Raw genomic sequence first — 11,743 nt, 5'->3', positions numbered from 1 at the left:
GAGCGGGGAGAAGAACGGGTGAGCGAGGGCGGAGGTCGGTGTGACGCGCGTCGACGGCTCGTACTCGGACATCCGCCCCAACAGGTCGAAGAAGTGACGGTGCTCGCTGCTCTGCGACGACAAGTACTTCTGTAAGAAAGAGAGAGGGCGCTAGTTCAACGACGGGCCTCGGCGCACACCTGGCCCCGCCCCGGATCACCTGGCCCCGCCCCGGATCACCTGGCCCCGCCCCGGATCACCTGGCCCCGCCCCGGATCACCTGCAGCGGTTTGCATTTGCCCTTCACGTAACGTCCAGCCGCGGAGCACTCGTTCCACTCCAGTCGTCCGTGATAAAAGTACTTCTGTTTTCTGAAAATACACAAGCGCAACCGTATTTTTAAAGCACATTTTTATATCACCCCACCGCAGATTAGAGATGAACCAGTTGAGAAAGCACCATCAGAGGAATCATTTTTACCAGGATAGGTCAATTATACTTTGTTGTATTTGTACGTCAGCAAAAATACAGCAAACTACCTCTAGATGTCTGGAATGCCATTGTAGATTTTTATTTTGAACTCAAGGTAAACTATGTAAATTTTCTGTTGGAGGGTCCGCCTCCAATTCTTCTCCATGGTGCTTGCATAGAATATTCTACTTCTATTAACTGTCCAGAAAAGCAACATGTACATTTAATGGGACTGCAAATTACTGTATTTTCCGGACTATAAGTCGCACCAGCCAAAAAAAGTATAAGTTGTATTTTTGGAGAATATATTTTATAAAATCCAAGACCAAGAACAGACATTTCATCTTGAAATGCAGTTTAAAATAATAACAGATGAGAGAACATGGTGAATAGGTGTACGTATGCTAACGCTAACACCTTCAGCTACATGAGGCACAGACAGAACTGTGGTAAGTGTCTGGTATGTTAACGTAACATATGAACAGTTATTCAGATAACTATAGCATAAAGAACATGCTAACAAGTTTACCAAAGCATCAGTTTTACCCCAAATCACTAAATCCACTGAATTCTTCTTCCTCTGTATCACTTCTAAACAACTCCACAAACTCCGGAGGTAGAGGAATTGTTTGATAATATCACAAATAAGTCGCAGTATAAGTCACAACGGCCAAAACTATGAAAACTTATTGTCCGGAAAATAACTTTGCAAAACAGATAAACCGTGACTGACCTGCTCCGTCGGATCATCTCCTGGGGCAGTGGACCGTGAATCCTCTCCATCATGGCCAAATGCTCTTTGTTGTCGTGAGTCTAAACACAGACACACATGAATATTTAAAATCAGCCTTTTGTCCCATCTCGCATTCGGCGTCAGCGTTGCCATCAAACACGACCTGGAACAACGTGGCGCCTGCATAGTACTCGAACAGGATGCAGCCGATGCTCCACACGTCACACGGGTGGCTCCAGCCCAAGTCTGCGGGAAACACGACACGGGGAGGTGAGGAAACACAAGGAAAACCCAGCGCAACATCTCCGAGAGGCAGAGGCGCTGACCCAGGATGACCTCCGGGGCGCGGTAGTGACGCGTGGAGATGATGGAGGAGTGGTGCTCGTGGTCAAAGGTGGCGCTCCCGAAATCAACGAGCCGGACCGTGGTGTCGCTCACTCGCTTCTCGTTGCATTTCTGTGGGACACGGAGAGAGACGGGCTCTGACAGAGGGACGACAGTGAAGCACGGGCTCGTTTTACGTCTGCTACTACATGCTAATATATATCGGCGTTAATATTGTTGACATTTTACATCCAATTCCTCAGTGCTTATTTTTAATCATGCGTATTTGTGAGGTCTAAAAGAAACATATAAGAACAATTAGGCAAAACTCTGGTGGTAAACATGAAACAAACTGCTTTGTGTCTCAGATTGTTACATTTTGATCTGATTTCTAGTGAATTTGTGAACTTTAGGAGCACTTAACATCAATTTGTGGGGCTTGATATGCATGCAAAGTCTTGATATTGGCATATATTGTTGTTGTTTTTTGCTACAGAACAAATATCTTGTAATGGTGTCAGCTGAAATGAAATACATTTTGGAGATTTAAAAGAATCTAAATCCCCCTTTGTTAGAAATAGAATCAATTAAAGAAGATGTGTCTAATCGAAATGAGTGTTGTTATTTGGTGGTCTAATAAAACAATGTAGCAAAGAGTAAGGCTGAGCAATTAATCAAATGTGTAGGCAACAGAGTTTTTGCCTTTGGAAGAATAATCCACATTTTTGTGTTAAATGGCAATAATTATCATGTTAATGTCTATAAAAACAATGTTGAAAGCGATTTTTATTTTGTTTTTGATAAGATAAAGTTCCAAAATGCTTCTTTCAATGTAACCAATGCGTTTCATCATTTGGATTATTCAGCACTAAAACACCTACAGCTGATACAGAAAACGTGTCTTTACCTTCTCTGCGTTGTAGACGACGGAGTATCTGGAGTCAACAAACAGGATGTTCTCAGGCTTCAGGTCCGTGTGGGTCAGCTGGTTGTCATGGAGAACTGCACACACATTTAGCCGCGTTATAAAGTCGAGAAATCCTGCCACGCCCTTTGCATTTTGAACCATCTTCCTCTTCAGATGCTGCATTGTCATGTTTAGAAGACACATTGAACTACTCCACATGTTGAATTACTTTTCCTTGTTGTAGCATATTAGAGTGTAAACTGTGAAATGACAACAATGAGTGAAAATGTAATGATGTTCTTATTTCAGATGGAGGGCAGCGGCTGCTTTAACTCTATAGGCGATTTACCATCAAATAATGATCCACAAATGTTAAAATTCATCATTATTTAGAGGAATTGGCTCCACAAACGTTCCGTATCGATCTTCTTGTATCTTAAAGTCATTTCAACTGACGACAATCTTTGGTGTTGATTAATGGCACCACTTTCTGGAGCTATTGTGAAAAAAACAATAGCACTTTGGTTTATTTGTGCAGAGAAAACAGAAGAGATTGAACTGTGTGCAGCTGTAGTGGTGGAAGGGCCATTGCTGAAGCTGTTACAATAAGTCGGGCTTTTTCTTAATCTATTCTGCTTTTTTCAATCTGATAAAAGGGAAGTATCGAGCTGTAGTTCAATGTAAAAAAAGAAAGTTGTAAGGCTCTTATTTTCAGTCAAATCAAACATTCTGGGACAAATCAGGCTCAGTTTGCTCTCCAAAACAACAAATAAAATAAAAAAAAAATGTATAAAGACTTTTAAATGGATTCTAGCAGGACTTTTTTAGTTTATTACAAGTTCATAAAACATTTTTTTTGTCAAATTAGCTTCAGTTTTCAAAGAGGAAAAAGTCAAAACCCAACAAATGAGTCAAACTAGAGTCAATCAAACCGTCCTCCAGAAACCAGTTTTACTCATTCATATATTTAACAAAGGAAATCAAGGCAGAATTTCAAATCCGATGTGCAGAGCTTGATCGCATTTATTATTATTATTATTAAAAGTAAATCAGACACGATAAAACTACCGTATTTTCCACACTATAAGGCACACTTAAAAGCCTTTAATTTTCTCAAAAACAACTTATATATGGATTAATTCTGGTTGTGTTTACTGACCTTCGAAGCGATTTTGTGCGGTACACGTTTTGTTTCACTTAATGCGCCTTATAGTCCGGTGCACCTTATATATGAAAAAATACGGTACAGAGGTTCAGCTTCACAAAGAGTCCAGCCAAGTGTTTGTGCTCCAAAGGGTTCAAGAAATACTCACTTTATGCCCTCTTGATAAGGTGAATTCATTAAGCGTTGGGCTGAAAGTGTTCACTGAGCTGCTAACTCTGCTTAAACGCCAATAGTTATTCAAAACCTCAACACAGAAACAGGCCAACAAAGATGAAAGGATGCCATTTTTCGTGCGGGAAGAGGTTGTTCATGTCTTGAACTGACAGACACATCCAGGTACATTCAGTTCCTCCTTCTCAAAACCACTGCCCTACTTTCACTGCGCCGCCAACACTCGGCCCCGGTGTTTTCGACGGCAGGTGCTGCTCTGATATTTTCCCTCAACGTGGCAGTCTTAAATCGGCATCATCTTCAGGTTACCGTCACCCTCAAAATATCGGCGCGATTGGACCGGGCGCTAAATGGGACAGTTTGAAATAATCTGCTTAACGTCAACACTTGCACTGAACAGAAGCGCTTTGATCGTGAGCCAGACGGCCATGGGAGGAGATTTAGATTGAACTGTTATACGTGTGGTCCAACGGGATTGTTTAAAGGGCAGATTTGCTTTTTAATGTAGTGTGAAATGAGAGAGAGGAGACATTCGGCAAATATTGTTGATTTAACCGAAAGAAGGTTAGAGAATCAAACAGTGAAACAGTCAAAAGCTGATTATATAATGTTCACAGAGATCTAGTTAATGAGTAACTGTCCTTAGACCAGGGCAAGTCAACTTGAGGCCCGGGGGCAAGATCAGGCCCGCCAAACAGTCTGATCCGGTTCGCGAACCATCTCCACAACATCAAAAAACCTGTTTCTTGTTTTCTGGTTTCATTCTAGGTTAGTTTAAAGCATGTTCGGTGCTGGCTTAGTCCGTGTTTATATGATTTAGACCAGATTTGGGTCTGGTTTATACCTGGTTTCATTCGTGGTTAGTCTTGGTTCAGACCTGGTTAGTATCTAGTCTTGTTCTAGGTCAGTTCTGCTTCAGTTTTGGAATGGCTAATTTGCAGATCAATGTTGTTTCATAGAATTTCTTGACAAAACAAATAGAAATCTAACACAGCAGTGGATATTTGGCCATTATCGAAACAGCTCTAGTGTTGAGGATGTTTTATGCGACCTGAAATTGCGTGTAAATAGTGGTGACATGTCCCAGAGGCCCCGCCCCAACCGAGAAATCTGGCCCTCAGGAAAATAACGTTGAATAGTCCTGTCTTAGACCCTTCTTCTCTGCGAGGAAAAATAACACACACAAAAAAAGTGAAAAAAGTATAAACAGAGAGAGGGTGGTTCATCCAGGCAGATGAGAAGCAGTTCATCTAGTATAAATAGAGCAACCACACATGTGCACTGCCCTAAACCACTGCACCGCCGGCAAATACAATAAGCTTTATGCATTAGTCACATTTTATTGTTATATCGTCTATATATGAAACAAATGTGACTGATTTTTATGCCGTACTGAGGACAATTCCAGGCAAAAACAACTTCAACAGGTGCAGTTACTGGTTGATAATACTGGACAGATCCGACCTAATATAATGACCAAGGCAGAGGTCAATCACTCATCAATTATGGTCGGGACCTACAGACGGCACGTGGAGTGGACTCACAGCTGACGGCGTGGCAGATCTGGTGAGCCATGTGACGGATCTGGTGGAGCGGATACGGAATGAAGTTGTTGTTTTTCAGGAAGTCGAAGGTGCTCAGAGACAGGAGCTCGAACGAGATGCACATGTGTCCGCAGTGGTTGAACCAGCCCAGCATCTGCACACAGTGACTGCACAGAGACCACAGACGGCGGGAGGTTCTTTGAATAGTTTGAATTGTGCTGATTCTGTTTTGGGCCTGAAGGCTTACATGAAAAGTTGAAAATTGTTACATTTTAAAACCTTTTTGAGTCACGGAACATTGAAAACACACACTATGCCACTGTCTGTTTTTTTAAATTTGAAAATAGTGATCGTTTTGCTTTCTTTTTAGATACAGAAGTTTGCTCAAAATGATAGATTCGATCAATTAAATCCAGTTATTGACCCATTTACTAAAACTGTACATTTTTCCAGACACACTTGGAACTCAAAGCACTCACGTTCTCACAATGGTTGAAAATGAAGTGTCTTGAGCACTGCCCAGTGGTGGAGTGGTTAAGTCACAGCACACATATGCCGGGCTCCACGTGCAGCCGCAGTGTCGTGACTCTGACAATATACTGGACACTCCCTTCTCTCTCATCCCCATTTCACGCTCACATTTCCTGTCTAATCAAGCCTTCAGGCCAAAACATTCTTTATTCATTCTGTCTTGCACGTGTGCTGTGACCTAACCCTTCGGCCATGGTGGAGTACAACCAAAAAAACAAATGTTAAAACACAAAAGTATATCATTTTTGTTGATATTGATGGATAAATAAATCAATAAATGTATATATTTTGATCTGGATCGTTGCTGGTTTCTGATTGGCTCTTACAATGTGATTCAATAACTTGTTTAAACTGTGGTGAGTTTATCAGGTCAGTTTTCGTCTCACATGGGTCGGTCCAAAATTAGATAATAACAGTGAACCTGGTCAAAGCGTTTGCATCTTGAATTCCTCCCGCCTCCGTTTTAGACCACAGGTTCTTTACAGTTTAAACAGTTTAAACAGTTTAAACAGTTTAAACAGTTTTAACAGTTGAAACAGTTGACACAGCTTAAACAGCTTAAACAGTTTAAACAGTTTAAACAGCTTAAACAGTTTAAACAGCTTAAACAGCTGAAACAGTTGAAACAGTTGAAACAGTTGAAACAGTTGAAACAGTTTAAACAGTTTAAACAGCTTAAACAGTTTAAACAGCTTAAACAGTTGAAACAGCTGAAACAGCTGAAACAGTTGAAACAGTTGAAACAGTTGAAACAGTTTAAACAGCTTAAACAGCTTAAACAGTTAAACAGCTTAAACAGCTTAAACAGTTGAAACAGCTTAAACAGCTTAAACAGTTTAAACAGCTTAAACAGCTTAAACAGTTAAACAGCTTAAACAGTTGAAACAGCTTAAACAGCTTAAACAGTTTAAACAGTTAAACAGCTTAAACAGTTGAAACAGCTTAAACAGCTTAAACGGTTTAAACAGTTAAACAGCTTAAACAGTTGAAACAGTTGAAACAGCTTAAACAGCTTAAACAGTTAAACAGCTTAAACAGCTTAAACAGTTGAAACAGCTTAAACAGCTTAAACAGTTTAAACAGCTTAAACAGCTTAAACAGTTAAACAGCTTAAACAGTTGAAACAGCTTAAACAGTTTAAACAGTTTAAACAGTTAAACAGCTTAAACAGTTGAAACAGCTTAAACAGCTTAAACAGTTGAAACAGCTTAAACAGCTTAAACAGCTTAAACAGTTAAACAGCTGAAACAGCTGAAACAGTTGAAACAGCTTAAACAGCTTAAACAGTTTAAACAGTTTAAACAGCTTAAAGGAACTCCAGAGGAACTCACTGCTTGTTGCGTGGGTCTTTCTCCATGATTTTCTCCAGCACGTTGATTTCGAGCTTGGCCGCTTCTCTGTATTTCTCCAGGTTCTTAATGATCTTCAGAGCGACAAAACACCCGCCTCTGCGTTGAAAGAGGCCAGAGTTGAAAACGGTCAATATTCAGCACTCTCCTGCGGCTTTGCGGCTGCAGCTTTCAGCAAGAGGACATTTACCTGTCATGATCTAAACAATGGACAACCTTTCCGAACGTGCCCTCGCCCAAAGTGTTCAATATTTCATCTGGAACACAAAAGGAAACACATATTTAGAGGTGAGTGACACAGGAAAATAAGCACATATAATAATTCAAGTTTATAAAGCCTTTTCAAGAGGTAATTCTTTGGACACATCACTGATTTTACAACAGGACACAACCTTTATCTAAAGAAAGAACAACTGTACCAGAATAAAGTTTATTTTATTTATTTTTATTTAACCTGACTACAAACTCGTCGTGATTAACAATCTCTTTTGCACGAGTGACCTGGTCCAGAGGCAGCAGCACACGCGCATCAAACGTCTGAAATGAATGTACATTTACAGGTCATTTATAGACAGTAGTTTCATTAAAACGTTTACAAGCACATGGGATATTCTAGTTCAGGGAGACCAGCTCTTGAACACACATTTCACAGCCGATTCCAGTCCGATTACTCAAAATGACTATTCTGAACACGTATTCTCAGAGTGTAATCGTGGCTTATCAGGAGTATAATACAAACTGCCACAGCTAGACTTTCCTTGCATGTTACTACGACAATGCCTCGAGGGTCCGTGTCTCGTAAAGACACCACTCCAGCCTCTTCTTTCTAACTCTCTTCAGTTCTACTACTTCAGCTAATTCCACAACATGCAGAACGTGGGATTTCTCTTCAACACTTTAATTCTTGCCCATCCGAGGCGTAAGAAAAGTTCCGCTCAAATTCACAGACTGCAGTGCAATCGATGCCAAAGGATTTTGTATTACATCGCAGTTATTTACATTGTGCGTTGCTGATTATCACGTCAGAACTTTGCTATTCCCGTGACTCAAACCAGTTTGTACGAAATCCAAAAGCGTTCTCTACACCACGACGATGTGCCTCGGATATTTGACCGCTAACGGCCACAGGAGCACATGTCGAAACCATTACCTTTAAGCTAGAGCGCATGAAACTAAATGAGTGAGTATTTAGAGAAGAACCTGTGGCGAAACGACCCCGACGACCCCCCCAGAGTCACAAACCCGACGCGGAGACCTACATCTGTCTTGCAGGACGTCTCCCCGGCTGTAAATCAGGTGGCCGTTCTCCGCCTTCCTTTCGACGTCCGCTCCGGCTTCGCTCGCGTCCTTCTGCAAGTTCGCCAACAACAACAGGGGTCAGAGGTCAGAGGGGCGGGAGGTCAGGAGGCCAGCGCGCCGTTTTAAAAGAACATTAGAGGTCAACAACGGCAGTAAAACCAAACTCGACAGCGCACAAAAGTCGACTTCAGTGTCAAACGGAGTTGTTAAAGCTGCGATTAAACGATTAAAAGGACATTTTCTAACATTCCTGAGAGCAATTCAACCTTTAGTCGTATAAAAAACAACTAGGACTTTTTAAATGTTTAGCTAATCATTTGTCTTGATTGTGAGGTCTTGTCCGTTTGATATTTTGACCTCTGCACTGAAAACGAGTCATTCTGAGTGTCCGTTAAAGATGAAATAAAGGTAAATCGAAAAGTGAGCGTGTGAAGAATCCTCATTTTCCTGACAAACGCTGAGGTAAAAATGAGTCACGTTTCAATTGGATTCTGTTCAAACATCCCGGCGCCTTTGAGGGAAGACTGAAAGCCGAAGCGCTGAACTATGGCCACAAGAATCACATTTAGAACAGTTTTATAGAGGTCTATGGTGTCGGCGGGCGAAGACGGGATATTTTGAAATGATTTGACTACTGCCCAACTGGGACCATTAAACTAGCAACTTTCAAATTCAAACGAAACAGAATTAACTGCACAAACCGCCAAAAGCCTTTAATACATCGTATTTTCCCACCTGGATTAGCGTTATTCATGAATATTTTGTATGTACGTGTTAATATTTTGTATGTATGTGTTATTAATTCACGGCGTTAACATTCATTTGACATTAACATTGCCTTCTACGTGGCGTGATGAGAAATGTCAAGTAAATGTGAGCTTGTGTGGAGTTGCCGTGGCTCTATTTCCATCCACATTCTGAGCCTGTTATTAATATCAGAAGTTCAGCGTGTGCCGAGGAGACACTTGGTGCAAGGTAACCACCAAACTCAGCGCTTGCACGTAAGATGTGATGCACGCGCACGTAAGATGTGATGCACGCGCACGTAAGATGTGATGCACGGGCTGATTGGAAAACGCACGCTCTGATTGATTTGTCACTTTTGTGCGCGACACCCCTGCCACGTGTCGAGATGCCACAATCAGCGGTTGAGCGCGAAAGGAGAAACGGCGTGCGATACTTACCGAAATGCAAGCGCAAAGGCAATCCATGAAGGCCTTGTAGAGTGAGAGGAGCTCCGTCTTCCCCATCGTGCGGCGGCGGCGATGGAGGAAGAGGATGCAGGTGAAGAAACAGCAGCAGCTAGAGAAGAACAGGACAAGAAGACGATGCAAATGTTAGTCAGTGAATATTACAAGAGGTTAATCGACCAAAGTTTAAAAAAATACAGAGAAAAGGTTTGATTTGGTTCAGAAAATGCAAAAAAGAAGGGGAAAATACCTGTTATATTTCCTCAAATCAGTTCACAGTCCACATTATTAACACGTTCAGGCGCATTAACGTTAAACAAATACAAAAATCCCAAGTATGTTCAAACCACAGCTATAAAACACTGCAGAAATTCCACAAAAAATGTTAATTGTTGAGCAATTTCATCAACGCAAGAAAGAAAGAAAGCGTGGCAAGAACCGTCTTCACTGCGAGTCAGATGGGCCGGGTGTAAACAGGACTGGGGCAAAAGGATATAAGAAACGTAGACAAGCTAAGAATAAACCCGGGTCCCAGCCCCCTGAGAAAGTCCTCAGAGAATCGAGATGTGGTCGGACCGACAAGGAGGAGGAGGCGGAGGGCCGGGTCCAGTTTCAGTCCACTCACTTACCTCCTTAACTCCTCCACGGTATGTTTTTCCACACCTGTCCGGCTCTGCATTCTGCGCATAGTCTTCAATGTACAGGGCCACGCTTTGATTACAGGAATAACCCACCACCACGCTCATGAGGATTTAATTTAGGAGTTTATGCGGCTGTCAGCGCCGTGTGACATTGGGCGACAAACACATTTTTAAAAACAGTAAAAGATAAATGGGTAAAATGCAGTAACATGCAGTTTATAAAAGTGCGTTCTTACACGGCATGTGAAAACTGGGAACAGAACCAGGACTAAAACAAGACTAGGACAGGACAGTCGACATCAGGACTGAAAAGGTTCAAACAAGAATCAAACCAAGACTTTAGACAACCTAAAAAAAACTTTACATTTTAAGTTTTGATTGGTTTGATGGAGATATCTCAAGGCTTTTCATGTACTTTCTCATCAAACTACACATAAAAGATAACATTTCGGTTGCACAGAGGGGAATTTCGCACCAGGCAAACAAGAAATCACTCCTTAACCTTTATAAATAGTAGAAATTGCTGTCGTTTTGTAAAATTCATAATGAACAAAGAAAGTTGTGCAACGCGTGGAATTTTAAAATGCTGTAAAAACATGTTGAATATATTCGGAACAGGATAACAAGGCCAAAAGGAGCACAACCTCTGAACAGGTATTGCATGTCTTCAATCGTTCATTATAAACTCGATTGAAAGAAACACATAAAAACATTCGGGGCCAAAGGCAGATGGGAGACTAGAGCGGCCCTGAGCTGGAGGAGAGTAAGATGTCGTGGTACGGCTCCCTCTGCGCCGCACGCAGTTTCCTGGAAGATAAATCCTCTGCGAAACAAACACAAAAGGAGGATTATAGCGACATTCAGATGGGGAAATAAACAAATAAACAACAGAATGCAGAGGAGGCACTTTGCATAAACATAGTCTGATGCAGGGTTTTGGGGAAAAGAAATCCACATAAAAAAGACTGATGTTTTTGGGGAAAAGCTTAATTTGTAATGTATTTCTTTACACATTCAGTTCATGTTTGAATCATATCCAGGAGCGATACTGTTGGAGAGCAGGTTTGGTTGGATTCATGGCTCACGGTAAATATTTATATTACCACGATACATGTGGTAATCGATATACAGTTCATGACATTCAGTATTATATTACCATAAGAAACAAATACATATAAAGAAGTGAAACCACTATGTGCTCATTCCATTGGTGATCATTCAATTAGATGAGAAATGTTACTATACCAACTGCATTATATAAGTGTTTTCTTTTTCTAAATAATCAAAAATGGTAGTGCTGCCACAACTTCATATTATAAATGGCAATATGTATCGATGTATTTCAGAACATGTTTGTAGAAGTCTAAACTACAAGTGGGTTTAACATAAATAGGCGACAGAAGGATATGTCTTTTCTTTGCAGAAGACAGTAATATTAC

General features: G+C 41.2%; 1 protein-coding gene across 2 annotated transcripts in view; it reads right to left on the bottom strand.

Moving 5' to 3' along the window:
- clk2b (CDC-like kinase 2b) overlaps window positions 1–10,137 on the bottom strand; it is a 10,768-nt gene extending 631 nt beyond the window's left edge. Inside the window, exons 1-12 of one of the 2 annotated variants that reach the window (XM_072461185.1) lie at window positions 9,914–10,137; window positions 9,658–9,775; window positions 8,434–8,524; window positions 7,365–7,431; window positions 7,157–7,273; window positions 5,295–5,461; window positions 2,415–2,509; window positions 1,510–1,639; window positions 1,347–1,429; window positions 1,184–1,263; window positions 260–350; window positions 1–129 (exon numbers count right to left, since the gene is read on the bottom strand). The exon at window positions 1–129 is cut by the window's left edge and continues 631 nt beyond it. In XM_072461185.1, coding sequence (XP_072317286.1) covers window positions 1–129; window positions 260–350; window positions 1,184–1,263; window positions 1,347–1,429; window positions 1,510–1,639; window positions 2,415–2,509; window positions 5,295–5,461; window positions 7,157–7,273; window positions 7,365–7,431; window positions 8,434–8,524; window positions 9,658–9,723 — 1,116 coding nt within the window. In that variant the 5' untranslated portion in view covers window positions 9,724–9,775; window positions 9,914–10,137. Of the gene's footprint in view, window positions 130–259; window positions 351–1,183; window positions 1,264–1,346; window positions 1,430–1,509; window positions 1,640–2,414; window positions 2,510–5,294; window positions 5,462–7,156; window positions 7,274–7,364; window positions 7,432–8,433; window positions 8,525–9,657; window positions 9,776–9,913 lie in introns of those variants that run through there. The other variant, XM_072461186.1, reaches the window with a different exon arrangement.
- Window positions 10,138–11,743: the final 1,606 nt, after the last annotated feature.

This window comes from Eucyclogobius newberryi, unplaced genomic scaffold (genome assembly GCF_026437365.1).
Source record: "Eucyclogobius newberryi isolate DKJ021-1_F unplaced genomic scaffold, fEucNew1.0.hap1 SCAF_3, whole genome shotgun sequence".
Lineage (NCBI taxonomy): Eukaryota > Metazoa > Chordata > Actinopteri > Gobiiformes > Gobiidae > Eucyclogobius > Eucyclogobius newberryi.
Note: the sequence above shows the minus strand (reverse complement) of the source record. Positions and strands in the feature narration are given on the sequence as shown.